Consider the following 21,654-nt stretch of genomic DNA (forward strand, 5'->3'; position numbering starts at 1 on the left):
AGCTCAATTTCAACACAGATCACAGGTTCCTATATTCACCATGGCATTCTGCAAAGGAAGCACAGCTCATGATCTCTAACTGACCTGTTCTAAGAGTGCTGGGCCAGTTATCAACTTCCAATCTGCCTTTCTTAAACCTTCCTCTCTCAATGTGTCCCTGACTGAACTGCAGAAGACGGGCCAATGGTACCAACCATCTCTTTCTATATATTCCACGTCTCCACAGAGGGCACTGAGTTTTCACAAAGACAACTGCCACAATTTTCACGAATGGTATTTTTCCTTCATGATTTTCCCTTCTCTATTTGAGGATTAAAACATCAAAGAGAGAAAAGGCAAATAACCATATAGCAATCAGTAAAATGAGTTATGTGCCCCAGTACAGTACATGCTTAGAACTCAGAATCTATAGTTATATTAGATAGCAGGTCAAGAATGCCAAGCAGTAATATTTTTCTCATCTTCATGATTTAGAAATATTAACTGTCTTAAATGATGTTCAAAAAAGAAAATATGCACATTAACCTAATCGAAACCACTTTTTCTATAGTCAGATGTAACAATCTTCATAATCCAAACCATCTACCAAAGTTGTCTAACTTAAAGTAAGGCTCTACTCATTTGCATCTTCAAAAATATCTTGCAAAGCCATTATGAGGTAGAAGTTTAAATGGACACATTTTTCTACTCTGTTGTAACTAAAATTACTGATCACAGGCAGTATATAGCTTATGTATTTTGGTCCATCATATTTTCCACCACCATATTAGTACACTATCAAGGTTTTCACTTTATCAGCATAATAGATTTTGCTTCCAGAATGCCCAGTAAAGCTGAAAATTTTCATTTAAAGTGATAAAAAATTACCCCAAATATCTATTTAACAATCTTAGATTTGAGTTTTGGCAAGACAGTTTAATGCATACAAAATGAAAACACTGCATTCTCTCTCTCTCATACACCCTCATAGACACACACACACACACACACACACACACACAGTGAAACCCCAAAGTTTCCACTATTTTTCCTCTTTCTTATATAGCTCAATTTTTAACATGCAGCTTACTTATAATCTAAAAATAATTTTAAACATGATTGTCACAAAAATATTTTCAAACAGAGATGAAATGTATAAAGGCACACATAGATTGTCAATGGTTACATCACATTTCTTTAGAAACAGAATCCTTTCTGCTCCTGTAAACATCTTTTTTCTCACACATTTAAAGTGAGGTTAGTGCTGACATAAAATTATTGCTATACTCACAGTCTGAGTGTTCCCACTGTGTATGAGGTACGTTTTCTCCATCCATACAGACCTCACCGCTCTTACTCGCTTGAGAGTAAGAGTCAACAGAAGTCTGCAGGCCAAAACCATTCAATATTTTAATCAATACTGGAATGATAACAAGTAACATTATAAAACATCAGAGATCAAAAATGTTTCTTGCGGGAGCCCAAGATTTTAACTTATTCTTCATTACACGAATATGCTGCTCATTTAACTTCTTTAGGAAAAAAATTATTCTGGAGATGAATAATTCCTTTCTGAATACTTCATCCAAGACAATTCCTTCACATTCATCTTCTGATACTTTGTTGTTTTCATCCACTTGATTCAGCAGTCACCAAGAATCACCTTTCCTTCGGTGGTCTGTCATAACGATCTCCTATGCTTTTTGTTAGTTGTTTGATAAATATTTTGTAAATTTTTCCACAGTATGTATGCACTGTCTTTTGTAGTTCCAGTTCTAAAGATTTAAATAAGGAACGGATGTCCTCATCTTCAAAAGAACACTAGAGAAAGAAAATAAAAAGGCAAAGATACATATAAAAATTTAATTATTTTTCCAAACAACTTCTATCAGTTTAATATTAACAACCCCCATTTAATATCTCACAGAAATTATATGCTCAACAAGTATTTTCTTTCTTTTTTGAGACAGGATCTTGCTTTGTTGCCTGGGTTACAGTGTAGTGGTATCATCGTAGCTCACAGCAACTTCAAACTCTTGGGCTCCAGCAATCTCCTGCCTCAGCCTCCTGAGTAGCTGGGACTACAGGCACATGCCACCACACCCAGCTAATTTTTTTATTTTTTGTGGAGAGGTCTTCCTATGGTGCTTAGGCTGGTCTCAAACTCCTGACCTCAAGCAATCCTCCTGTCTTGGCCTCCCAAAGTGCTGGGATTACAGGCAGGAGCCACCGCACCCAGCCAGTATTTTCAATAAATGAAACAGAACAATCATCTCACATTAGAGAAGGGAACAGTCATACTAAATCTCTTGTAGAATCACAGAAAGCTTTTCAGAGAAGACGTAATGGGGCACAGGGCATTCCAAGCCTGTAAAACATGTGCACAACAAGTGCAGGAGCAGAGAAGACCCAAAGACACTGGTGGAAGGAGATGACCAAAAACTCTGAAGGTATCTGGGAAAAATTAATCAAAGCTGGACTGGTAAAAAAAAACAAACAAACAAACAAAAAAAGTCTTTACCATGTGCCCCAACCCCATCTCACCTTCCAAAAACCACTCTGGTAACAGTGTTGAGGCTGGACTGGAAAGAAATGAGACAGAGGCATGGAGTGGGAGGAATGTAAGATGATAACAGCTCAGCATTTCCCAAAGAACCCTAACTGCACAAAAGGACTCCAAGGATAAATAAATTTGAGAACTGGTAAATATTATGTACTCTTCATAGGGATTCACACTGGCACATGAAAAAGTCTAAAAAGTAAAACAGAAAATACGTATGTTGAATGTTGTTTGGCCTGCTAGTTCCAAAATATATTTTTGACTAGAGTCCTTTTTCTTTTTACTATAAAATATATTAATAACCCAAGGAATATATTTTGGAAAAGACTATAGTAGTAGTTAAGTGGAAATAATTTGTGATTGTAGTATTTTTAGCCAGGTAGATTTTGTGATTTTAGTATTTTCAACTAGGTATATTTTCAAGGAGAAAAGATGGATGGGGATTGAAAATATAATGCTTTACATGAAAGTCTGAAGTCAATTAAAAATGCAAAATCACAAAGGAAATTCAGAACCTGAAATTTCCCAGGGTTGCAAATGACCTGGTTATTCCTGAGGGTCACTAGCACCCTAAGGGAGAGGAAATCAAAGCACCACCCAAACACAATTAATGAGTCGGCAGGAAGGCAGAGTCAACCTACAGAGAACAGGATGAACTTAGATGCTTATTCATAACATGGATTTCATCACTGTAGAGATGCAAAGAGACCCTAAATCTTGGTATCTCTTGAGAAAGAAAACTCTTGAGCATTAACTGCCTTAAACCATCACTAGGAGTGATTTTTAAAAATCACACACAGTGAAGATAAATATCTAAAATTGTTTTGAAGGCAAAAAAATGGGGAAAAGGGAAATTTAGCTAGGAGCAATGTAACAAAAATATAATGAAAGTAAAAATAGCACACAGAGTGCTTCCTACATGCCAGGTGCCACTCTAAGTGCTGTATATGTATTAATGCATTTAAGCCTCATGATAATAACTGTATAATATAGGTAATAGTATACCCATTTTACAATGAAGCAACTAAGGCAGCAATAGAGGATTTCCCCCCACCCCAGGTACAAATCTAGTAAGTGGCTAAGCCAGGATTCTGCCCCAGCAGCTTAGCTCCAAACATTCAGGCACTTAACCACCACAAAGCACTGCTTATCCAGACATCAAGCAAATGAAACTGTTATAAGTCAGTTTCAAAAATTCTGTTGAAGGATGAAGCTCAATGAATAGTGGAGAACTGGGAAAAGTGCTGACTATATATAGATATGACTAAATTTGTTTGGGGTTAAAAGTGGCATCCAGGTTGAAGAAGGTACACCTCTTCCGAGTGATACTATCAAAAAACATACTTGAACAACTGGTTGAGAGATGGATAATAACAGAAAGATCAAACTGTGATTTCTTTTTTTCTTTGTTTTACTCTAGGATGACAATAAAATGGAAACGTTGTAAAGGCATTTAAGAATTAGAGGCAGATTGCTGATTCTCAGGACTATGCAGTTCTTAAGATCTAGTTCATTCATTTCCATGTGATTTAAATCCCAGTGTCTGTGGTTAAAAATTTTTTTGTTCTTCACTGAGGAAAAAAGCCCTTTAAAGAATATTTTCCGAAATAAAAAGTGTCTCATGAGTTAGCTCTCTTTTAGCCCACCATATGACACAATTTGACCTTTAAGGAAAAAGATGATAAATTACCAAAATTTCCATATATATATATATATATATATATGAATAAAACTGTATTTTGCCATTCACACAATCTGCAGTGCCCAGAGAGCCGTGTAGTGTATAACCTACATTTTGGTGTCCCTCTCCCTAACCACATGTGCCCTTACCTGACTCCAGATCTCTTTCCATACTGTATACTGTGCTTCACTTGTCCTTACCTTCTCTGCCGGGTACTCATCATCCTTACAGCTCATTCAAACATCAGCTCCTCTAAGAAGCACCTCTTACAAGTTAATCATTCCCTCTTTTCAATGGCACGGTACCCAGTACACAAATTTTTAGGAAGGTTATGTTCTATACATAAGACTGCCAGTTGAAAGGCAGGAAGTATACAGTGAGACTATGATGACTATAATTAGGCAATATAAGGCATTTTCAGAGAATAGAACATGTTTGAAAAGTATGGCAGAATGGCCGTTCAACCAACACATACTGAATGTCGTCAAGTATACGTAAGGTGGTAATGCAGGAAGGAAAAATTCAAGACTCCTTTGCAGAGATAATAATAGTTTTGCAAATATAAACAGGGTATGAAGTATATCAAAGTTAACACAGAAACACCAAGAAATATAACTCAGAATGAAATACATGAAGCTGAAAATCCCTTATAGAGCCATAAAATGTTTTGTTCTCATTTTGGATTTGCAATGTTTAAACTTAATATTTGTATTCATGCGATAACTAATATTTAACAAATATGCATGGACTATAAAAATAGATTTGCTGGTAGACATAGCCATGCATTTACATTTTAAAGATGGTTCACATCCTTTATAATTCATATTGTTCACTGTATTCTATGGCTATGACTAAGCTCCTGTCTGAAAGTTGCATAAATACCCTTGTCTGACTACAATTCTTTAAAAAAATTATACTTCTCACTGAATTATACATAAGGGAAGATAAAAACACTAACCAAGAATACCATAAAAGACTGATTAACTTCATTAAGTTGAAAAATGGATATATATAAGCTGTAGTTAACACAGACCCAAAAACAAACACAAAAAATCATTAATTCGGTATTTGAAATCCTATTAAAATTGATTTTCAAAAAATCAAGTGTAGTTAATCAACTCAAAACTGTTACTCAGATTTTTAAAGGTATCTATTTATAAGCCAAAAATAAGACCAAATAAAATTAAGGAGATTTAACTCTCTAATAACAGATTTTTTTTTAATGCTCAAAGGAAACAAAGGAATCACATTTTTATAGGAATGCATTTCATTTCTATCCTGCAAAGTCTCAGAACCCCAAAAGTACTTTTCTTCATTTTTATCACCTCCTGACAACTCATAATAAAACATTATTAAAATATAATATTAATTTCTGAAGGCACACAAGGCCTGCTACATTAAAATGAATATCAACACTAAATTTTATACTTCTTCAGTGAGTACAGTCATATCATGATAAACTATTTAGAAACCTTATCTGTCAAGTTTATAGGACAAGAAAACTTAGCAGATAACATACAAAATCATAGCCTACAATGCTGTTAGCACTTCACCACCAAGTTTGAGAAACACTGACGTCCAGGAGAAAACTTCAATTCCTTATCATGGTACATCATCACCTTAGTAAGTCATACGATCTCCAAATCCATGTTCATCCCAGTCCCTACAGACCTTCATCCATCGCTCCAGTCAAAATGAACAGCCCAATGCCTGACCTCTCCATGGATCTTTTCACAGCCTCTGAACCATTTTCTCCAGCAGTTCTTGGTGCTGACTGCCCCACGCATCTAGCAAACTCCTACTCATTCTTTAGGGCCCACTTTAAATACCTCCTCTTCAATGAGGCCTTCCAAAGCAAAACCGATACACTCTTTCACAGTTCTAGTACAGTCTCTGTTACCATGGATCATAGTTAAGTGTTTTTACTCTCATTGCAATCAATGAGGCTATACTGAGCCAGAGGTTTTCAGTCACTAGCAAATAATGAGGATCTAGCAAACAGGGGTCCTCAGCTCTTCTCCTGACCCCACACTTAAATCAAACTAGCACTCCCGTTACTTGTTTGTTTTGTTTTCATCCACTAAGCTTAAGGATAGTATAGCAGAACAGACAGCACATCTACGTGAGAGCTGAGTGGTCACATGTACTTCCTCCTTGGTAGCAGTGAATTAGCTGACATGGATAGTGATACAGCTCATTGAGTAACAGCATAAATTCAAACCTACCTTGGATTTGCCCCAAGTCTTGGTCCGTAACATATTCACAGAGATCTGGTTCATAGACCCATCTAGAGGTATATGAAGTATAATCGACTCTAGCAATCTACCTTAATTACATAAAAGGGGACCGTAAGAACAAGAAGAAAAGAGAGAACAGATATTTGGAACAGGGGAGGGGATGGGCAGTATAATTTTTTTCCAAACTCATAAAGCAAATGCTTAAAAGACAAAACTCCATTTATAAAAGCAATAAAAAAGATACAATACTTAAGTATAAACTTAAGGTAAGTTCAAAATCTATAAGAAGAAAACTATAAAATATTTCTATAAGACAAATGGAAAGATTTGTCTTTACATTTGTGCTGAGACAACCTAACCAAAATGACATTAAAATGTCAGCAGTCTCCAAGTTAATATACAAAGCTAATATGCTCCCAATAAAATACCAACAAAACTTTTTTATGAAGTTAAACAAGTTGATACTTTTGGGAAAATATATAAAAGCTAGGAAAACACTGAATAAGACAAGCTATGAAGTGGGAACAGCCCTACCAAATATTAAAACATAGCAAGAGGCATTAATAATTGAAATAGTGCGGTATTAGCAAACAAATAGATAGACCAATGGAACAAAACAGAAAATACAGAAATTATAAATGGAATTTTGGTATATGATAAAGTCCATATCTTAAGTCTTTGGGTTAAAGATAAACTGTAAATAATGGTGTTGAGACAACAGGCTAACCATTTGGAAAAGAATCAAATAATATCCATTCCTTATCTAACACAAAAGAGTAAATTCTAAATAAAGCAAAGGTCTGAATGTAAAAAGTAAAACAGCATGTGGGCGAATTCCCCTATAACCAGTTCTATAACCTGAGCATAGACAGGAAAAGGCTTCCTAATTATGACTTAAAAAAAAAAGCGTTGATAAACTTGATTACAAAAATTTTTAAAACAAACTCTGAATAGCATAAACTGCCATAAACAAAGTCAAATAGAAAGAAAATATTCACAATATATGTCACAGATAAAAGACTTATATCCTTAATATACAAATAAGTTTTAACAATTAAGAGGAGGAGAAAGGGAAGGAAGACCAAAACTTCCTCACGGTAATGTCTATACAACTCTGCAAACATGCTAAAAACTACTGAATTATATACTTTACATGGGTGAACTTCAAGGCATATATATTATGTTTCACTAAAGTTATTTTTAAAAAGAACCTATAGAATAGGTGAAAGACTCAAAAGAAAATTCACCCTCCAAAAAAATATAAAAATGGTTCTTAAGTATATAAAAAGATGTTCAACTTCACTCATAAGAGAAATGCAAATTAAAACTCCACTAACATTCCATTTCTAACCCATTAGTATGACAAAATTTTAAAAGCCTGATAATACACTGTGTTGATGAGGATGTAGGGAACAAGCTGTCTCATAAACTGTTGGCAAGAATGCAAACAATCCCTATGGAGGGGAAACAGACAATAACTTCAATCCAATAATCCCACTTGCAAGAATTTACTGTGACTCCACAGTAAATATACAACACTACAAATATATATATGGCAATGCTACGCACTGCTGCATTAATTATAATTCAAACCACTGGAAACTACCAAAATGTCCAAACATAGATATTAGCTGAATAAACTCTGGTACATACATAAAATGGAGCACCATATAGCTTTTTAAAACAAAAAAATGAGAAAAATATCTACAAATGCATAGATTTCCAGAATATTTTAAGTGAAAAAAGCAAACAAAAAATGCATACATACAGTGTGCTACTTTTTCTGTAAGAAAAGGAAAATTATAAAACATACATACATTTGCTCACCTTACAAAAAGAAAGGAAGGACAAACCAGAAAACAATGAAATTAGTAATGTATGGGGGTGGGGGATTGGCATGAAAGGAAGAAGGGAAGAAGTGATAACCTCTGAGTAAATCCTTATATAGTTTTGACTTTTTGAAGTATATTAATATTCTACATACTAAACAAATAAATTATATCAACAAGGAGAGGAAAAAAAAACCTAAAACTGAAAGCATACTGAAATAAACGTACCCAAATGTATTTCAAATAAATAAAATAACCACACTGAGAGGGAGGGAAAAAAGAACTAATCCAAGTAACTTCTGAACACAGTATTGAGTACACATCCTCGTCTGGGACCAACGGGGAGGAGGAGGAAGGACTGGGAACAAATCCTGAACCTTTTTTAGTTGGTTTTGGGCGGGGGAGGAGAGTGGAGGTAATGGTATGAATGGAGCACTTCTGAAATTGTTTTAAATGTATTGTAGGATTAAGCAAATGAGGAAATGTATTGACATTAGGAGTTATAATTCTAACTGCAGAAGAAAGAAGATAACATGTAGAGTAGGAGAAGGCAAGGAAGAGCCTTGGAGGAACAGGCTGAAATTGGAGGCATCAAGTATAAACACATGATTTCGTGTGTTTGCACACACACTTATACTTCCTAGCTGTGTCACTGAAAAGGCTTAGAAGCAAAGAGACCCCTGTAGCAAAAAAACATGCCTAACATCCAGAGCCTACTAAAGGGAACCAGAGCTCCTTTGACAGATGACTAATTTCAGGGCTAGGGCAGGGAAAGTGTAAAATAAACTTCCAATATTTTGTTAGGCCAGAAAATAAGGAAGTACTCAAAAAAATGACAAGGACATTCAAAAGGGCACAAGAAGCTGTCAAAAGGGCTCCCAGTGGCCAAATCTAGAGCAATCTTTAGCATCAACATAATTAAAAGGGAATAATGGGCCTGGCACAGTGGCTCAAGCCTGTAATCCTAGCACTATGGGAGGCTGAGGTGGGGAGGATCGCTTGAGGCCTGGAGTTTGAGACCAGCCTGAGCAAGAGCAAGACCCTACGTCTCTACAAAAAAAAAATTTTTTAAATTAGCCAGGCGTGGTGGCACATGCCTGTAGTCCCAGCTACTCTGGAGGCTGAGGCAGGAGGATTGCTTGAGCCCAGGGGTTTGAGGTTGCTGTGAGCCATGATGATGCCACTGCACTCTAGCCTGTGTGACAGAGTGAGACTCAGTCTGGGAGTTGAGGGGGAACGAAGGGAATTATAAGTCTTTGGGGGAAAAAGTTCAACAGTTCATACGGATTATATGCAGCTCAATAAATGGGCAAAAGAGGGCTCTTCCTTACAGCAAAAGGAATGCTGAGTGCTAAATAATGTGTATGGAAACAATGCTAGAGTTGGGTAGTCATCAATTTGCAAATACCGTAGTAAAGACTGGATTGAGCAAGAACCAACAATGGATGCTAAATCTAGTGGGGAAGTTTTGTTGAGAAGCAGAGTATTTCCATGATTTTAAAGATTCTTCTTATAGACTGCTTAAAGAGGAAAAATGACTACACCAAGGAAAAGCTGGACATTTTGACTAAATGATCAAAATCAACATCAGCTATGAGGACAGAGAGACAATGGTGACTGTGACAGCCCAAGAAGGACATACCACCACTTATACAGTATTCTGACCAAGTGTGTGTATCCTAAACCTAATCATAAGGAAGCATCAGACAAGTCAACATGAAGAATATTCTAATAAAAGAAGGCGTATGGAGGTCTACTGTCCAAAAATGCCAATGTCATAAAAGACAAAGTCAGACTGAGATATTATTGTACATCAAAGGAGAGTAAAGACACATGGAAGATAGATTGAAGTATAGTATCAGCAATAAATTTTCTGAGCTTGATGTCTGTACTGTGGTTAATAAGAGAATTCCCTTACTCTTAGTAAAAAGCAGCAAAGTTTTGAGAGGTACAACAGCTTGATATATGCAACTTGTATTTACACGGTTCAGGAAAAAACAATGTATATAGAGAGAACCAATGACAAAGCAAACAGTGCAAAACGTTAATAATTGATGTATTAACATCAGTTAATGTATTAAATAACTGGACCTATTGTACCCGATGTATTGTACTCAGTAAAGCATGTAAGGAAATTCTTTGTACTATTTTTGCAAACTCAAGATAAGCTTGAAAGTATTTTAAAATAAAAAGTTAAAAAAAAAAAAAAAAGCAAATCTTACATTTCTCAGTGCTTCATAAACAGCTCTAAATGCTGGTTGCTTATCATCATGATAAACACCTCTGTTCCCATGAAGAATAAAGATTCCTTCTTCTTCTGCTTCTTGGCAATTGCTTCCATATATACAATGATCCGGTCGATAATTCCATTGACATGGAAAAACAAAAAGGCTTTCTACATCAAGAAAGACCAAACAATAAAGCAAATACACTTAATTCTGTAAATTTAACATTTTTGCAAAAATTTTAGTTTAAAAATACAGCTCTTCAGGATAAGATTTAAAACAGTAAAAAATATGTTTGGCATTTATATCTCTCCCAATGAAATCAATATTCAAGAAAAGTTTTACTCTGTCTTAAACATAGTGATAACTATAATATAAACCAGAATCAAATAAATTCATTTCTTACTTTTAAACTAAATATTATCTGTGATTACTTTTACCATCATAATGCAAATAAAAGGAATTTACATAATTACCTGGATTATGAAAAAATATGATATTCAATAGATCTTGATCACCCCATGTGATGTTTAGTTTGTATTTTTTAAGCAATGGCATAAGTATATCTCCCCATCGTAGTCGTACAGTTGTCATATCATTCTGTTGATAAAAACATTACAAAGATCCTCAGACTTCCAGGTTTAAAATGGCAGCATGATAGTTCCTCATTCTTCCCTTAGCAACCATTACAGAGCCATGATGAGAAATACAAACTCCTTCTGTTACAAAACCGAGTGACAATTATAACCCTAAATTAAATGTGAGGAGGGGTGTCCAGTACAAGAGAGGAAGATAACAAAGAAGGGATCTGAAGCTACATGTAGCAGTGATAAAACTAATAAAAGTTCAAGAAAGAAAGTGAAAGTGGCAACACATTAATTATAACCGTGTCTTCATCTTAGAATGCAGATAGTTTTAGTATTTATGTTATCTATGTCTGTGTCTATGTCAGAGTTGTTGAGGATTAAAACTGTTAATATGTAAATAAAAAGTGCTTGGAATAGTACCTGGCACATGATAAATAGTCACTGTTAGTTATTATTATTTCACCATGCTCGCCATTATTCTCAGACTGATTTGCTTATCTTTTATAATTGGCAATTCAAAGAGATCATTTGAAATTGATAAGTAAAAAAATACACACATAACCACAGTTAAACACTAAAAAACAATATGCTTGACAAAAACCAGGTTATAGAGGGAAATGGGAAGATGAACAAAGTAGTAGAAATTCATCAATTTTGTGTCTATTTGTATTATAGTACACAGTTCTCATGGAGAATTGGCATTTTTATGATGGATTTTTCTATTAAAAAACCTGGTATATCATTCTATTTAAGTATTCATTTATTAGCATTTTAAAGATTTCTTCATATATATTTCACCCAATTTTGCTCCTAGGTATATTACCTCTTTTGTTACTATTTTTATTGGGGGGAAGGTGTCTTCCATTTTATCTTCTAAAAGGTTACTATTTGCACATTGGAAAACTCAAGCAAAGAACTCTGTAAAGAGGCACCATGAATGACACACAAAGTCAAAGATCTGTTAGGGAGAATAACTAGGTCCAGTCCAACAGGATGTATGCAGTCCTACAAACTCCCACCATCCCAGAGGGTAGCAAGTTAGGGCTGGACATCATAGGCAGTATTGAAGACTGTGCTCTAGGAAACAGATCCTAGTCTCCTCCCAACGCCTTTCATCCTACAGAAGAGCTGCGGGGATTCACTCAACCCACTCTAAAGACTATAAGCTTTGCTATCAGAGTTACAACTCTGCTAGGAAAAGTAGTATCCTATTCTTGAGTATCAATTAACTGGGAAGTTTGCCCATCAACACTGTTTTCAGCGGGGGCCACACTATGCTACTTAAGAAAAAACCCCCAGGGTGAGCGAGTACAAAGCTTTGTCTCTCTTGTGATTTCTGCATTTTAATTTTCAACCCAGCCAAATTAACCATACATTCTTAATATTTATAGTCGTTTTAATAGGTTCTTTGGGTTTTCAGGTATATAGACATGTCAATTGCAAATGATAATTTTATGTCTTACCTAATTTTTATACCTGTTTTTTTTTCATGTCTAATACGGGCTTGTTTTTCCTCCATGCTGAAAACCACTAATAAAATATTACTTAATAGTAATGTATATAGTATACAGTAATAGGCGTAATAGATGTCCTCATCTTCATTTTAACTAGAAAGCTTCCACTGTCTCCCCATTAAGCACAATGCTGCCTTTTGAACTGAGAAAAACATGTTATATTTATAATCCATCAATTTACATTTCATGTTTTTTAAAAATAAATAATAGATATTGAATTTCATCAGTTACCTTTTCAGCCTATATGGAGATGCTCTTGCTTGTTAAAAACACAAAGTTAGGCCGGGCGCGGTGGCTCACGCCTGTAATCCTAGCACTCTGGGAGGCCAAGGTGGGCGGATCGTTTGAGCTCAGGAGTTCGAGACCAGCCTGAGCAAGAGCGAGACCCCACCTCTACTAAAAATAGAAAGAAATTATATGGACAGCTAAAAATATATATAGAAAAAATTAGCCGGGCATGGTGGCGCATGCCTGTAGTCCCAGCTACTCGGGAGGCTTGAGACAGGAGGATCGCTTGAGCTCAGGAGTTTGAGGTTGCTGTGAGCTAGGCTGACGCCACGGCACTCTAGCCTGGGCAACAGAGCGAGACTCTGTCTCAAAAAAAAAAAAAAAAAAAAAACAAACACAAAGTTAAACATCTAAGGAAACAACCGAGTTGAAAGAAAGCTATGAATCAAGAGAATCTGGGGTGAGAAAAGGTGGAGTGGAATGCAAAGCCTTTTAAACCTATTTAACCCTTTTAAACCAGTATTCCTCATGGTGCAGTTCACACAGTGCACCAATCTGTGAATTTTTTCTATGTCCCAAATAAGATTAAGTACAGAAATCAAGAGTAAGATTTAGAAACTTCCATAGCGAGTTAACATAATAATTTTATGTCTACTTAATGGAAGATTCTTCTAGTAATCTATTTTATAAAAGTACTGGCTCATAACATACTAGAAATTTTTTTAAAAATTCATCATTTTTCATCAATAGTCAGAGAAGCATTGTTATAAGCTATTCTATGATCTATAATAAACTCAATGAGGATATAAACAATCTATCCTTTAAAAAAGAGCCACAATTCATCTTAAAAATCCACATATTTCAACCAAATTGCTCTGTTACAATTGTATTATCCATGCGTAAAATTTTCTTAGAATGCCGCAAACATAGTAACTATAAAATAACCAGAAATTTGTTAACTCTGGAAAATGACTAAAACAGGTTTTACTTAAGAAAATAAGACAATACTTTATTGAAAAGATAACTCTTTGAAATAAGTCACTGAGTATGTTAACTAAATATTCTTAGATTCTGAAAAGGAAAATATGCATTGCACAAGGACAAAGACCAGCAACACATTCGACAGACAGAACCGGTGGAACCCTTGTACAGGACCATGTTCAAGTCTTCATTTGATTCTACCTATTCAAATACATATAAAGATACAGATATATATTTAAATTTTAAAAACCATTACAAATCAAATATATAATTGATTATATATTGCAAGAAATATATCTCTTCAAAGAAAATCAATGAAAGATAAAATTATAGACTCCAGGGCAGTTTTAGGAAAAAAAATCCAAAGGGGAAAAAAAACCTTCATAACTTAAAGGGAAAAGTCCTAGTAGAAAACTACTGGACAAGAAGCAATAACACTAGTATTATCTGTGGATGATATAACCTAGAATATCCAAGACAACAAATAAAAAACTATGAGAAATGAGTTTCATGAAGAGGCATTATCTATAAAAGGAGTTCAGGTCAATAAGAAATAGAAAACAGCCAAGAAATGGGCAAACGATATGGACAAACAGCCATTCACAAAAGAAATAGAAATAGCTAAAAATTATATGAAAACATTTTTTTTTCAAAAGCTGGTCAAGTGAAATGAAAACATTTTTAACCACATTGGTAGTATAGTCAGGAGGATACAAATTAAAATATATGATACATTTTTTCAGCCAAACAACTACATATCCATACTAGGTACACACAAACAATAAAACCAAAGCATCCATTTTCCACATCATACACACATTAAAAATGTGATTATGTGTACTGACATAGAAATCAGTTGATTATATATTTACTAAATGAAAACAGCAAGTTGAAATGTACAAAAGGATCCTATACATAAGTGCTAATGTACATCTATACTTGTTTCAAAAACACATTTAAAAAGGTCCAAAGAATACATAGCAAAGTTTATAGTGTCACTTTGAGCAAAGGCATGAAACTGTGGAGAGATGTGTAAAGGAGGTCTTGTCTTTTTACTCTACATAAGCATGATTTGATTTTGTAATTTTTAAGACAGAAAAATATAGTTCTAATTTACTAATTTTAGCAAACTTACTATCAAAATACATTATGTGTTATATGAAGATCAATTCGTTTCATTTTTAGAATTATGTATGCTTTTGAAAATGGATTGACTCATTATCATTATCAACCTATCCTATACATAAATATAAAACTGACAGGTGACTATTCACATTATGCTCAAACAATGCTAGAAACTGAGAACTCATCAATTCCCAAAGACCAGTTACTTCACGTTGAAAAGCTCCACCCCTTTTGGCAAGATGTTCATTGATATTATTCTGCTCTCATAAGCTATATCCATTCACATAATAAAAGTCCTTCATCACATTTATACTGTTAAAACATGTAAAAACAATATGTCCACCTCATATAAAATGTTCTCTTTCCCAGTATTTTTCAATAATTCATTAATGACCTAGTTTCTAAAACTTTCATTTGACAGTCCTTTGCCACCCATTATGTATTGGGCTGCTGCTTTACGTCAGATACCATGCTAAATATTCTGAATATGAAGCTGTACCATACAAAAGACACATCCTGCCCTCAGTAAGTGGAGAAACAAGACAAAAAATACTTTATAAAGTAATATATGGAAGGACATGAACAGGATACAGTTCCAAGGAAAGGATTCTAAGATATCTAATTTATATTCTTTGGTTTTTCTCAAATAAATAGAAAAAGGTTGAGAAATATCTCAGTAAATTTTTTAAAAAGAGAGAAAAGAAATACCCTAATAAGGATTCAAAGCTACAAACTCGATCGTAACACAAAATACAAAATCACAGCTTAATCAATGTTATTCATTGTTTATCAAGCATTATAAGATAGAAAGAACAAAACAATAGACTTTTTACTATTCTAACTTTTTAATATATGTTAACTAAAATACATCAGTTTGGAACTGAACAATCAGGAATGGTAGGGACTAGGTGACAGCAAAGCAAATTAAGAACTTAAAACATGACCTTTATCCTAAATGGGTGGTCTTGTGGCTTTTCATGTGATAAGAACCATGGGGCAACACTCATGGATCTATATGAAACAGTTTGGAAAGTGATATACAAGTAATTCAGTTACATTGCTAAACATGTAAAATTTAAGATCTGTGCCAGAAATTGTAGAATTAGTAGCAAAAACCAATATAATGTTTACTACAGATATAGACAGAAAAACAATCAAGAATAATAAAGATGTATGAATTAAAAATCAATAAATTTTATAGAATAATCTCAATAGTCATAAATATAATAACAATATTTGAAAACAAAGCATATCTGAGTGTGTTCTCACAGAGGAAGAATGGAGTTATTTGTAACATAGGGAGGAATAGGAGGTGTGAAGTAAATTATATGTACTAAATTAATATACAACCAATCCTCTCATGTTTTCTTCATAAAGTCATTAATTTGCAGAAGAAAAAAAAGTTTGAAAGTTTAGAAATTATTTCAACCCCCATTATCTACATCTCTAGCTGGCTTAGAATATGCCTCGGACAAAAAGAAAAGGAGCAGAGGAGAAACTATTAAAGTATTTAAGAATGGCATTTAAATAAGTAAAAGCTTAGTAAAAAATAATAATGTATTTGAACCATAAGGCTGTATTTTATATTTTTTAAAACTCAGTGTTATGTTAAATTATCTCTATAGTTCTTTGCAACACTAAATTTCTCATAATTCTATGAATTTCAAATGCAGTTATTGAGAAGTCACATTATTTCTTAGCAGATAATCTTACAGCACCATCTTCTGGTATAACATCACTGTGCATAGTCTAAGAATCAGAAAATAACAATCATGTTATTATACTGGTTTTATTTAATAAAAATTTATGGTATGTGAAATTTAGAAATTCAAGATATAATAACAAACTGGGTAACTAAAGAAAGATGTTCTCTGTTAAGCAAGAGCAGAGGTTACCTAGCACTAGTCTCATGACAGACAAAACTGAATTGAAATCAAGATTTTGGAAAGGTTCAGAAAATGGAAGACTAAAAAAACTAGGTTTACCAGATCAACAGAATATATGAGTGATGGGTACTAGCAGTCAGATTATTTCTAAGACTGAAAATGATGGCAGATGGCAGAGATGGCTACAAGCCATACTGCTGCCTATACCAAAGATCAGAGAAAACAACTCTAAATGAGGCAAAGATTTAAATCAGACATATAGAAGGGAAAAATAAATTCTGCTCCACCAGAAGCCATAAGAAAAATAAATGACAGATATATACACATACAAACATACATATATACTCATATCATAAAAGACATAATATTCCTTAATGTTTAATTTAGTCCTAACTAGATATAAAGGAATAAAGACTAAGTCTATACTCCCTGGAGGGAAAGCCAACAGTGGGTGTTTGCTCAGAAGTCACTGTTTTTAGCTAACGTTTATCTGCTTATTATGTGCCATGCTCTGTACTAAGCATTTTAAATGGAACTCCTTTAAGTCAACTTAGATAAATAATCCATTTACTATCTCTACTTTTCATTTGAGAGAACTGACATTTGAAAGTTACCTAAATGGCTAGTGGTTAAGCAGCGCACAGGTGGCAAAGCTCCACATAAAGCCAGCTTGATTCCGGAGCCTGAAGACTAGAGTGACTTGCAATTTACCACATACTACTAATCTACATTAAACAGTAAACAGTAAAACATACCGATGCATTCAGAACGCACCATGAGAGATTTTAAATGGTCTGACTCTTTCACTGACCCCACAATTTGAGAGCTTAGAAACATGGAGGGTTTTTTTTTTAAAGTTAACTTCCAGTGGCGCCACAGTAGCCAATATTTACTATGTGTTAGCCACTGTTCTAATTCATTTAATCCTCACAAAACCCCTGAGACACTGGTACTGCTATCATTCCCATTTTACAGATGAGAAAAGCGAAGACCAGAGATGTTGAAAACTTGCTCAAGGTCACTAAATTACTAAGTGAGGTGCCAGGGTTTGAACCAGACCAAAAGGCTGCAGAGTCTATGCTCTTAACCACAACTCTGTGTTATATCATACTATAGCCTCAAGTATTCTATGACTGTACAACTACAAAATAATGACTACTTCCTGGAATGACAACCAAGGGAGATGACGTTCACTACTTAGTGTATTGTTAGTTTACTGCATTGTAATGCCATCTGGTTTGACCTATTGTAATGGTCTATTAAACAGAACACTATGAACACATTTTTCTTCAATTATTTGAAATAAACAGAAAAATTCTGAATAGTTCAATCTAGTTTTTAATAAAAGAAAACTAAACTGGAAATCAAACAATTTACAGGGAAAAAAGAGAAATATTAACCAACTATCTGTATCAGTGACTTACCTTGAAATACTTCCTTCTCATTCGAGTCATGTTCATCAACATAACTCCAGAGTTTACTCCAGTTTTTCCATAGTATGGATGTCTGGCAAAGCGATTATACCATCCTATTCGAGGCTCCTCATGTTCTGGTGCCATTGCAGCAATTTGTGTAGAATTAAATTTCTTTAGTAAAGCCCAAATATCATCAACAGGTCGTAAAAAAAGGATATCAGTGTCGACATACAGTAGTGAGTCAACTTCTTTCAGGATTAACTATGAGGAGAGATATTTGAATCATTAACTATAATTCTATTTATTTAAGAAAAACATAAAAGAGCCTTTAATTATAAAAGATATACCCAAGAGATAAGCTAATTTACACTATTTTTAAAGTAATTTTTTCTAAATTTGTCATTTTTGATAACTGCACATATAAAGATACTATGCTAATCTTCATTTATATTAACTTTCAGAGAAGAAAAGCTGTAAAAACAAACCGAAACAAAAAACTCAATGCTAACAATTGAGAGAATAAAAGCAGTATCTTCAAAGATCAGGAAGGAAATGTTTTTCATAATAGAAAATAACATTAATTTAGGTGATTTGTATGTCAAAGCCTAATTTCCTGAGATAAATACAGAAATAAATCAATACAAATGAAGATCTTCTGAACTTGATCCCTCCATCTCTAACACCGACACTGTTACATAATTTGAGAATCAACCAATTCCAGCAAATTGGAACCCAGGCTATCAGGATTCTTATTTCTATGCTTACTATCTCCCAACAAATCAAAGAAAATGTGCCCTTAGCAACAGGTGAAGACTTGTCTTAGAAAACAGATAAACTATGTTGCACTTCCTGAAAATGTAAATCTCCAATATATGCCTTCCCAGAGATTTTCAAGTAATTTTTTTGTATTTCTGCCTTACCCATGAAATTCAGAATCTGACTTCTGCAAATTTCAATATATTTCCTATCCTAGTCTATTACCAAGATTCAATGAATAGGTTAACCTAAACCTTTTTAGTCAAGAAAATATAATGAAAACAAGAGCTTGATCCTCATTCTGCTACTTTTCAAAAGCTACGACCTCTTCCTGCAACTGAAGTTAAGCTACCACCTTAATGAGCAGCTACTAGGCTAAAATCATCTAGTTCCTTCCTCAGTTCACGATCAGCCGATTAATTATTGGCCTGGGGAAAAGATCTGATTGTAGACTGCAGAGCTTAAGTACAAAAGGTTCACTTGCCCAAAGACCTCAATTAAAAAGGGGAGTGTGTGTGCGCACGCGTGCCTATGTGTCTGTCTCTCACTTTTTGGGGGAGAGGAGATAAGGAGAATTGTTTTTAATAACAACATTCTGCACATCTGTACAATGACACATCATCTGTTTACAGACTGCTGTACTCTTAGCAGACTAGGAAGATGCTGCATAAAGCTCCCAGTTCAATGCTGGGAGCCACTGTCAACTACAGATCAGACATAAGGTTAAATAATCATCACATAGGTATTTTTCTATGGTTCCTTTTAGGGGAAGAAGGCACCGGCACAGTTTATATTATTATTGTTCTTTTCATCTGTTTCAAAGGAAGAGAAACTCAGCAAAAAATTTTATCCCTAGGAAAAAAGCATAAATTTACCTAAATCTGGGTAAAAAGATGCAGAAGTAACAGTAAAGCAGGAGGACAACTTGACGGATTAAGTATTTTATTTTAGTACTTAAAATTCCATTTAGGAATTTAACTAGATTACATCTTTAAATGATCTGGCAAATTGTATGGGATAACACCAACAATTAAACTTGTTAATATAGTGTTAACAAAGTGCCATAGTGCCCAGTGTTAATAAAGTGCCATAACAAAATGACAGAGAAATGGCCATAACCTCATGCTTTTCTTGCATCACTTATTATTTTTTGAATAACATGTATGTGTGATTACTTGTTTAATGTCTGTCTTCCCCATCAGACAATAAGCTCTATGAAGACGAAAAACCTGTCTATTCTAGTCATTTCTACACACACAGCACTTCAGTATAGATGACTGGCAGAAAATAGGCACTCAATTAATGATTGTGATACTGTAATAATTCAACATAAAATTTATTTTAAAAACTTATAAAGCCTACATGAAGTATCTAAAACTTCTTTGGTTTTTTTTCCCAATCTTAATCCCTTTTTGTGTGCCTTTTACAAATGGAGGGGAAGGAAAAGATCCTAAGATTCAAAATTTTTTATGCACAGCAACAAAGGCACTGGTTAGGTAGACTTGACTATCAAAATTATAACTTAAATTTAAATCTTACTGATATCCTGGATTTGGTAAACTATGTTCTTAATATGCTAAGGACTGCCTTAATTCACTTAGCAATAATAGGTGACTAAAAGTTCTTCCCCATAATTCATATACTTTCCAGAAACTTGCATGCTTCTTAAATTCAATACTGCTACCATTATAAGTATTTTTTTTTATTGCAATACTACAAGTATTTTAAACATCACAGTGGTCCAAACAACTACTGTGAATTTTAAAACTGTGGGTAAAATCAACTCAAAATGGAAGAGGTAACCTTATGTCAGAATATTTTTAGATAAAAAAGAAAAAAAAAATTACGGTTTGATACCAGAAAAAACCACCAAAGAATAGCCCCACTGAATAAACAGTTCCCATTTTCCCCTTTGAGTTCACATGCTTTAAATTTTGTTACTGTGTTTAAGTATGAGTTAGAATAGATAAACTGACTTGGTATAAGACTGAAATTATTATTTAATGATGCAATCTACCTCACTTCCCAACTCTAAATGTAGTCCACAAGTTGAAGGTGATATTGCCATTGCATTTCTGCTCGCAACAGACTTGACTTCATTACGATCTAGCAACTCTCTATTCTTTCTTAGAGATAAAACAGTTCATAACAATTGAATACATTAAAATGTAAGCAATAGTATTTCAACAGAAATAACTACAAATTATCCATTTTTAACAGGGGTTATATGACTTGTTCTATGTGAATTTCTTCTCATGTTCAAAAGGAAAATATTAATACCATACATGCACATGTCTATTTATTTAACTGGATTTATATGTTAACTCTTCAGAAATTCACCTGTGTAAAAGTAAGGTTCAAATTAAAAAAAGAAAAAAACACTGGGGGAGAAAAACTTACTGGCAAGAACAATCTCTGGGAAGCACATGGTTTAAAGAGTTTTTTCCATTCCGCGGCATTCTCACTTGGAAAGGTTATGGGGTATAATGTATAATTAAATGTTTGTAGAAATGACCAGCTTTCAAGCTAAAAAAATATCAAATAAAAAAAAAAGAACCCAGTTTAAATTTATTTCACTTAGAATTTTCTCGGTAAAATAATAAACCAACAGATTATGAAACAAAAGAGCTAAAAATTAAGATAATTTTATG

General features: G+C 34.0%; 1 protein-coding gene across 2 annotated transcripts in view; it reads right to left on the minus strand.

Moving 5' to 3' along the window:
* Positions 1 to 1,638: 1,638 nt before the first annotated feature.
* The window catches only part of GXYLT1 (glucoside xylosyltransferase 1), a 45,710-nt gene continuing 25,694 nt past the window's right edge, over positions 1,639 to 21,654 (minus strand). For both annotated transcript variants that reach the window (XM_069491085.1, XM_069491084.1), the window contains 5 exons: positions 21,404 to 21,529; positions 18,257 to 18,508; positions 10,988 to 11,111; positions 10,509 to 10,681; positions 1,639 to 1,800 (listed from right to left, as the gene is read on the minus strand). In XM_069491085.1, the coding sequence (XP_069347186.1) occupies positions 1,639 to 1,800; positions 10,509 to 10,681; positions 10,988 to 11,111; positions 18,257 to 18,508; positions 21,404 to 21,529 (837 nt within the window). The remainder of the gene's footprint in view (positions 1,801 to 10,508; positions 10,682 to 10,987; positions 11,112 to 18,256; positions 18,509 to 21,403; positions 21,530 to 21,654) is intronic.

Source organism: Eulemur rufifrons, chromosome 16 (genome assembly GCF_041146395.1).
Source record: "Eulemur rufifrons isolate Redbay chromosome 16, OSU_ERuf_1, whole genome shotgun sequence".
Classification (NCBI taxonomy): domain Eukaryota; kingdom Metazoa; phylum Chordata; class Mammalia; order Primates; family Lemuridae; genus Eulemur; species Eulemur rufifrons.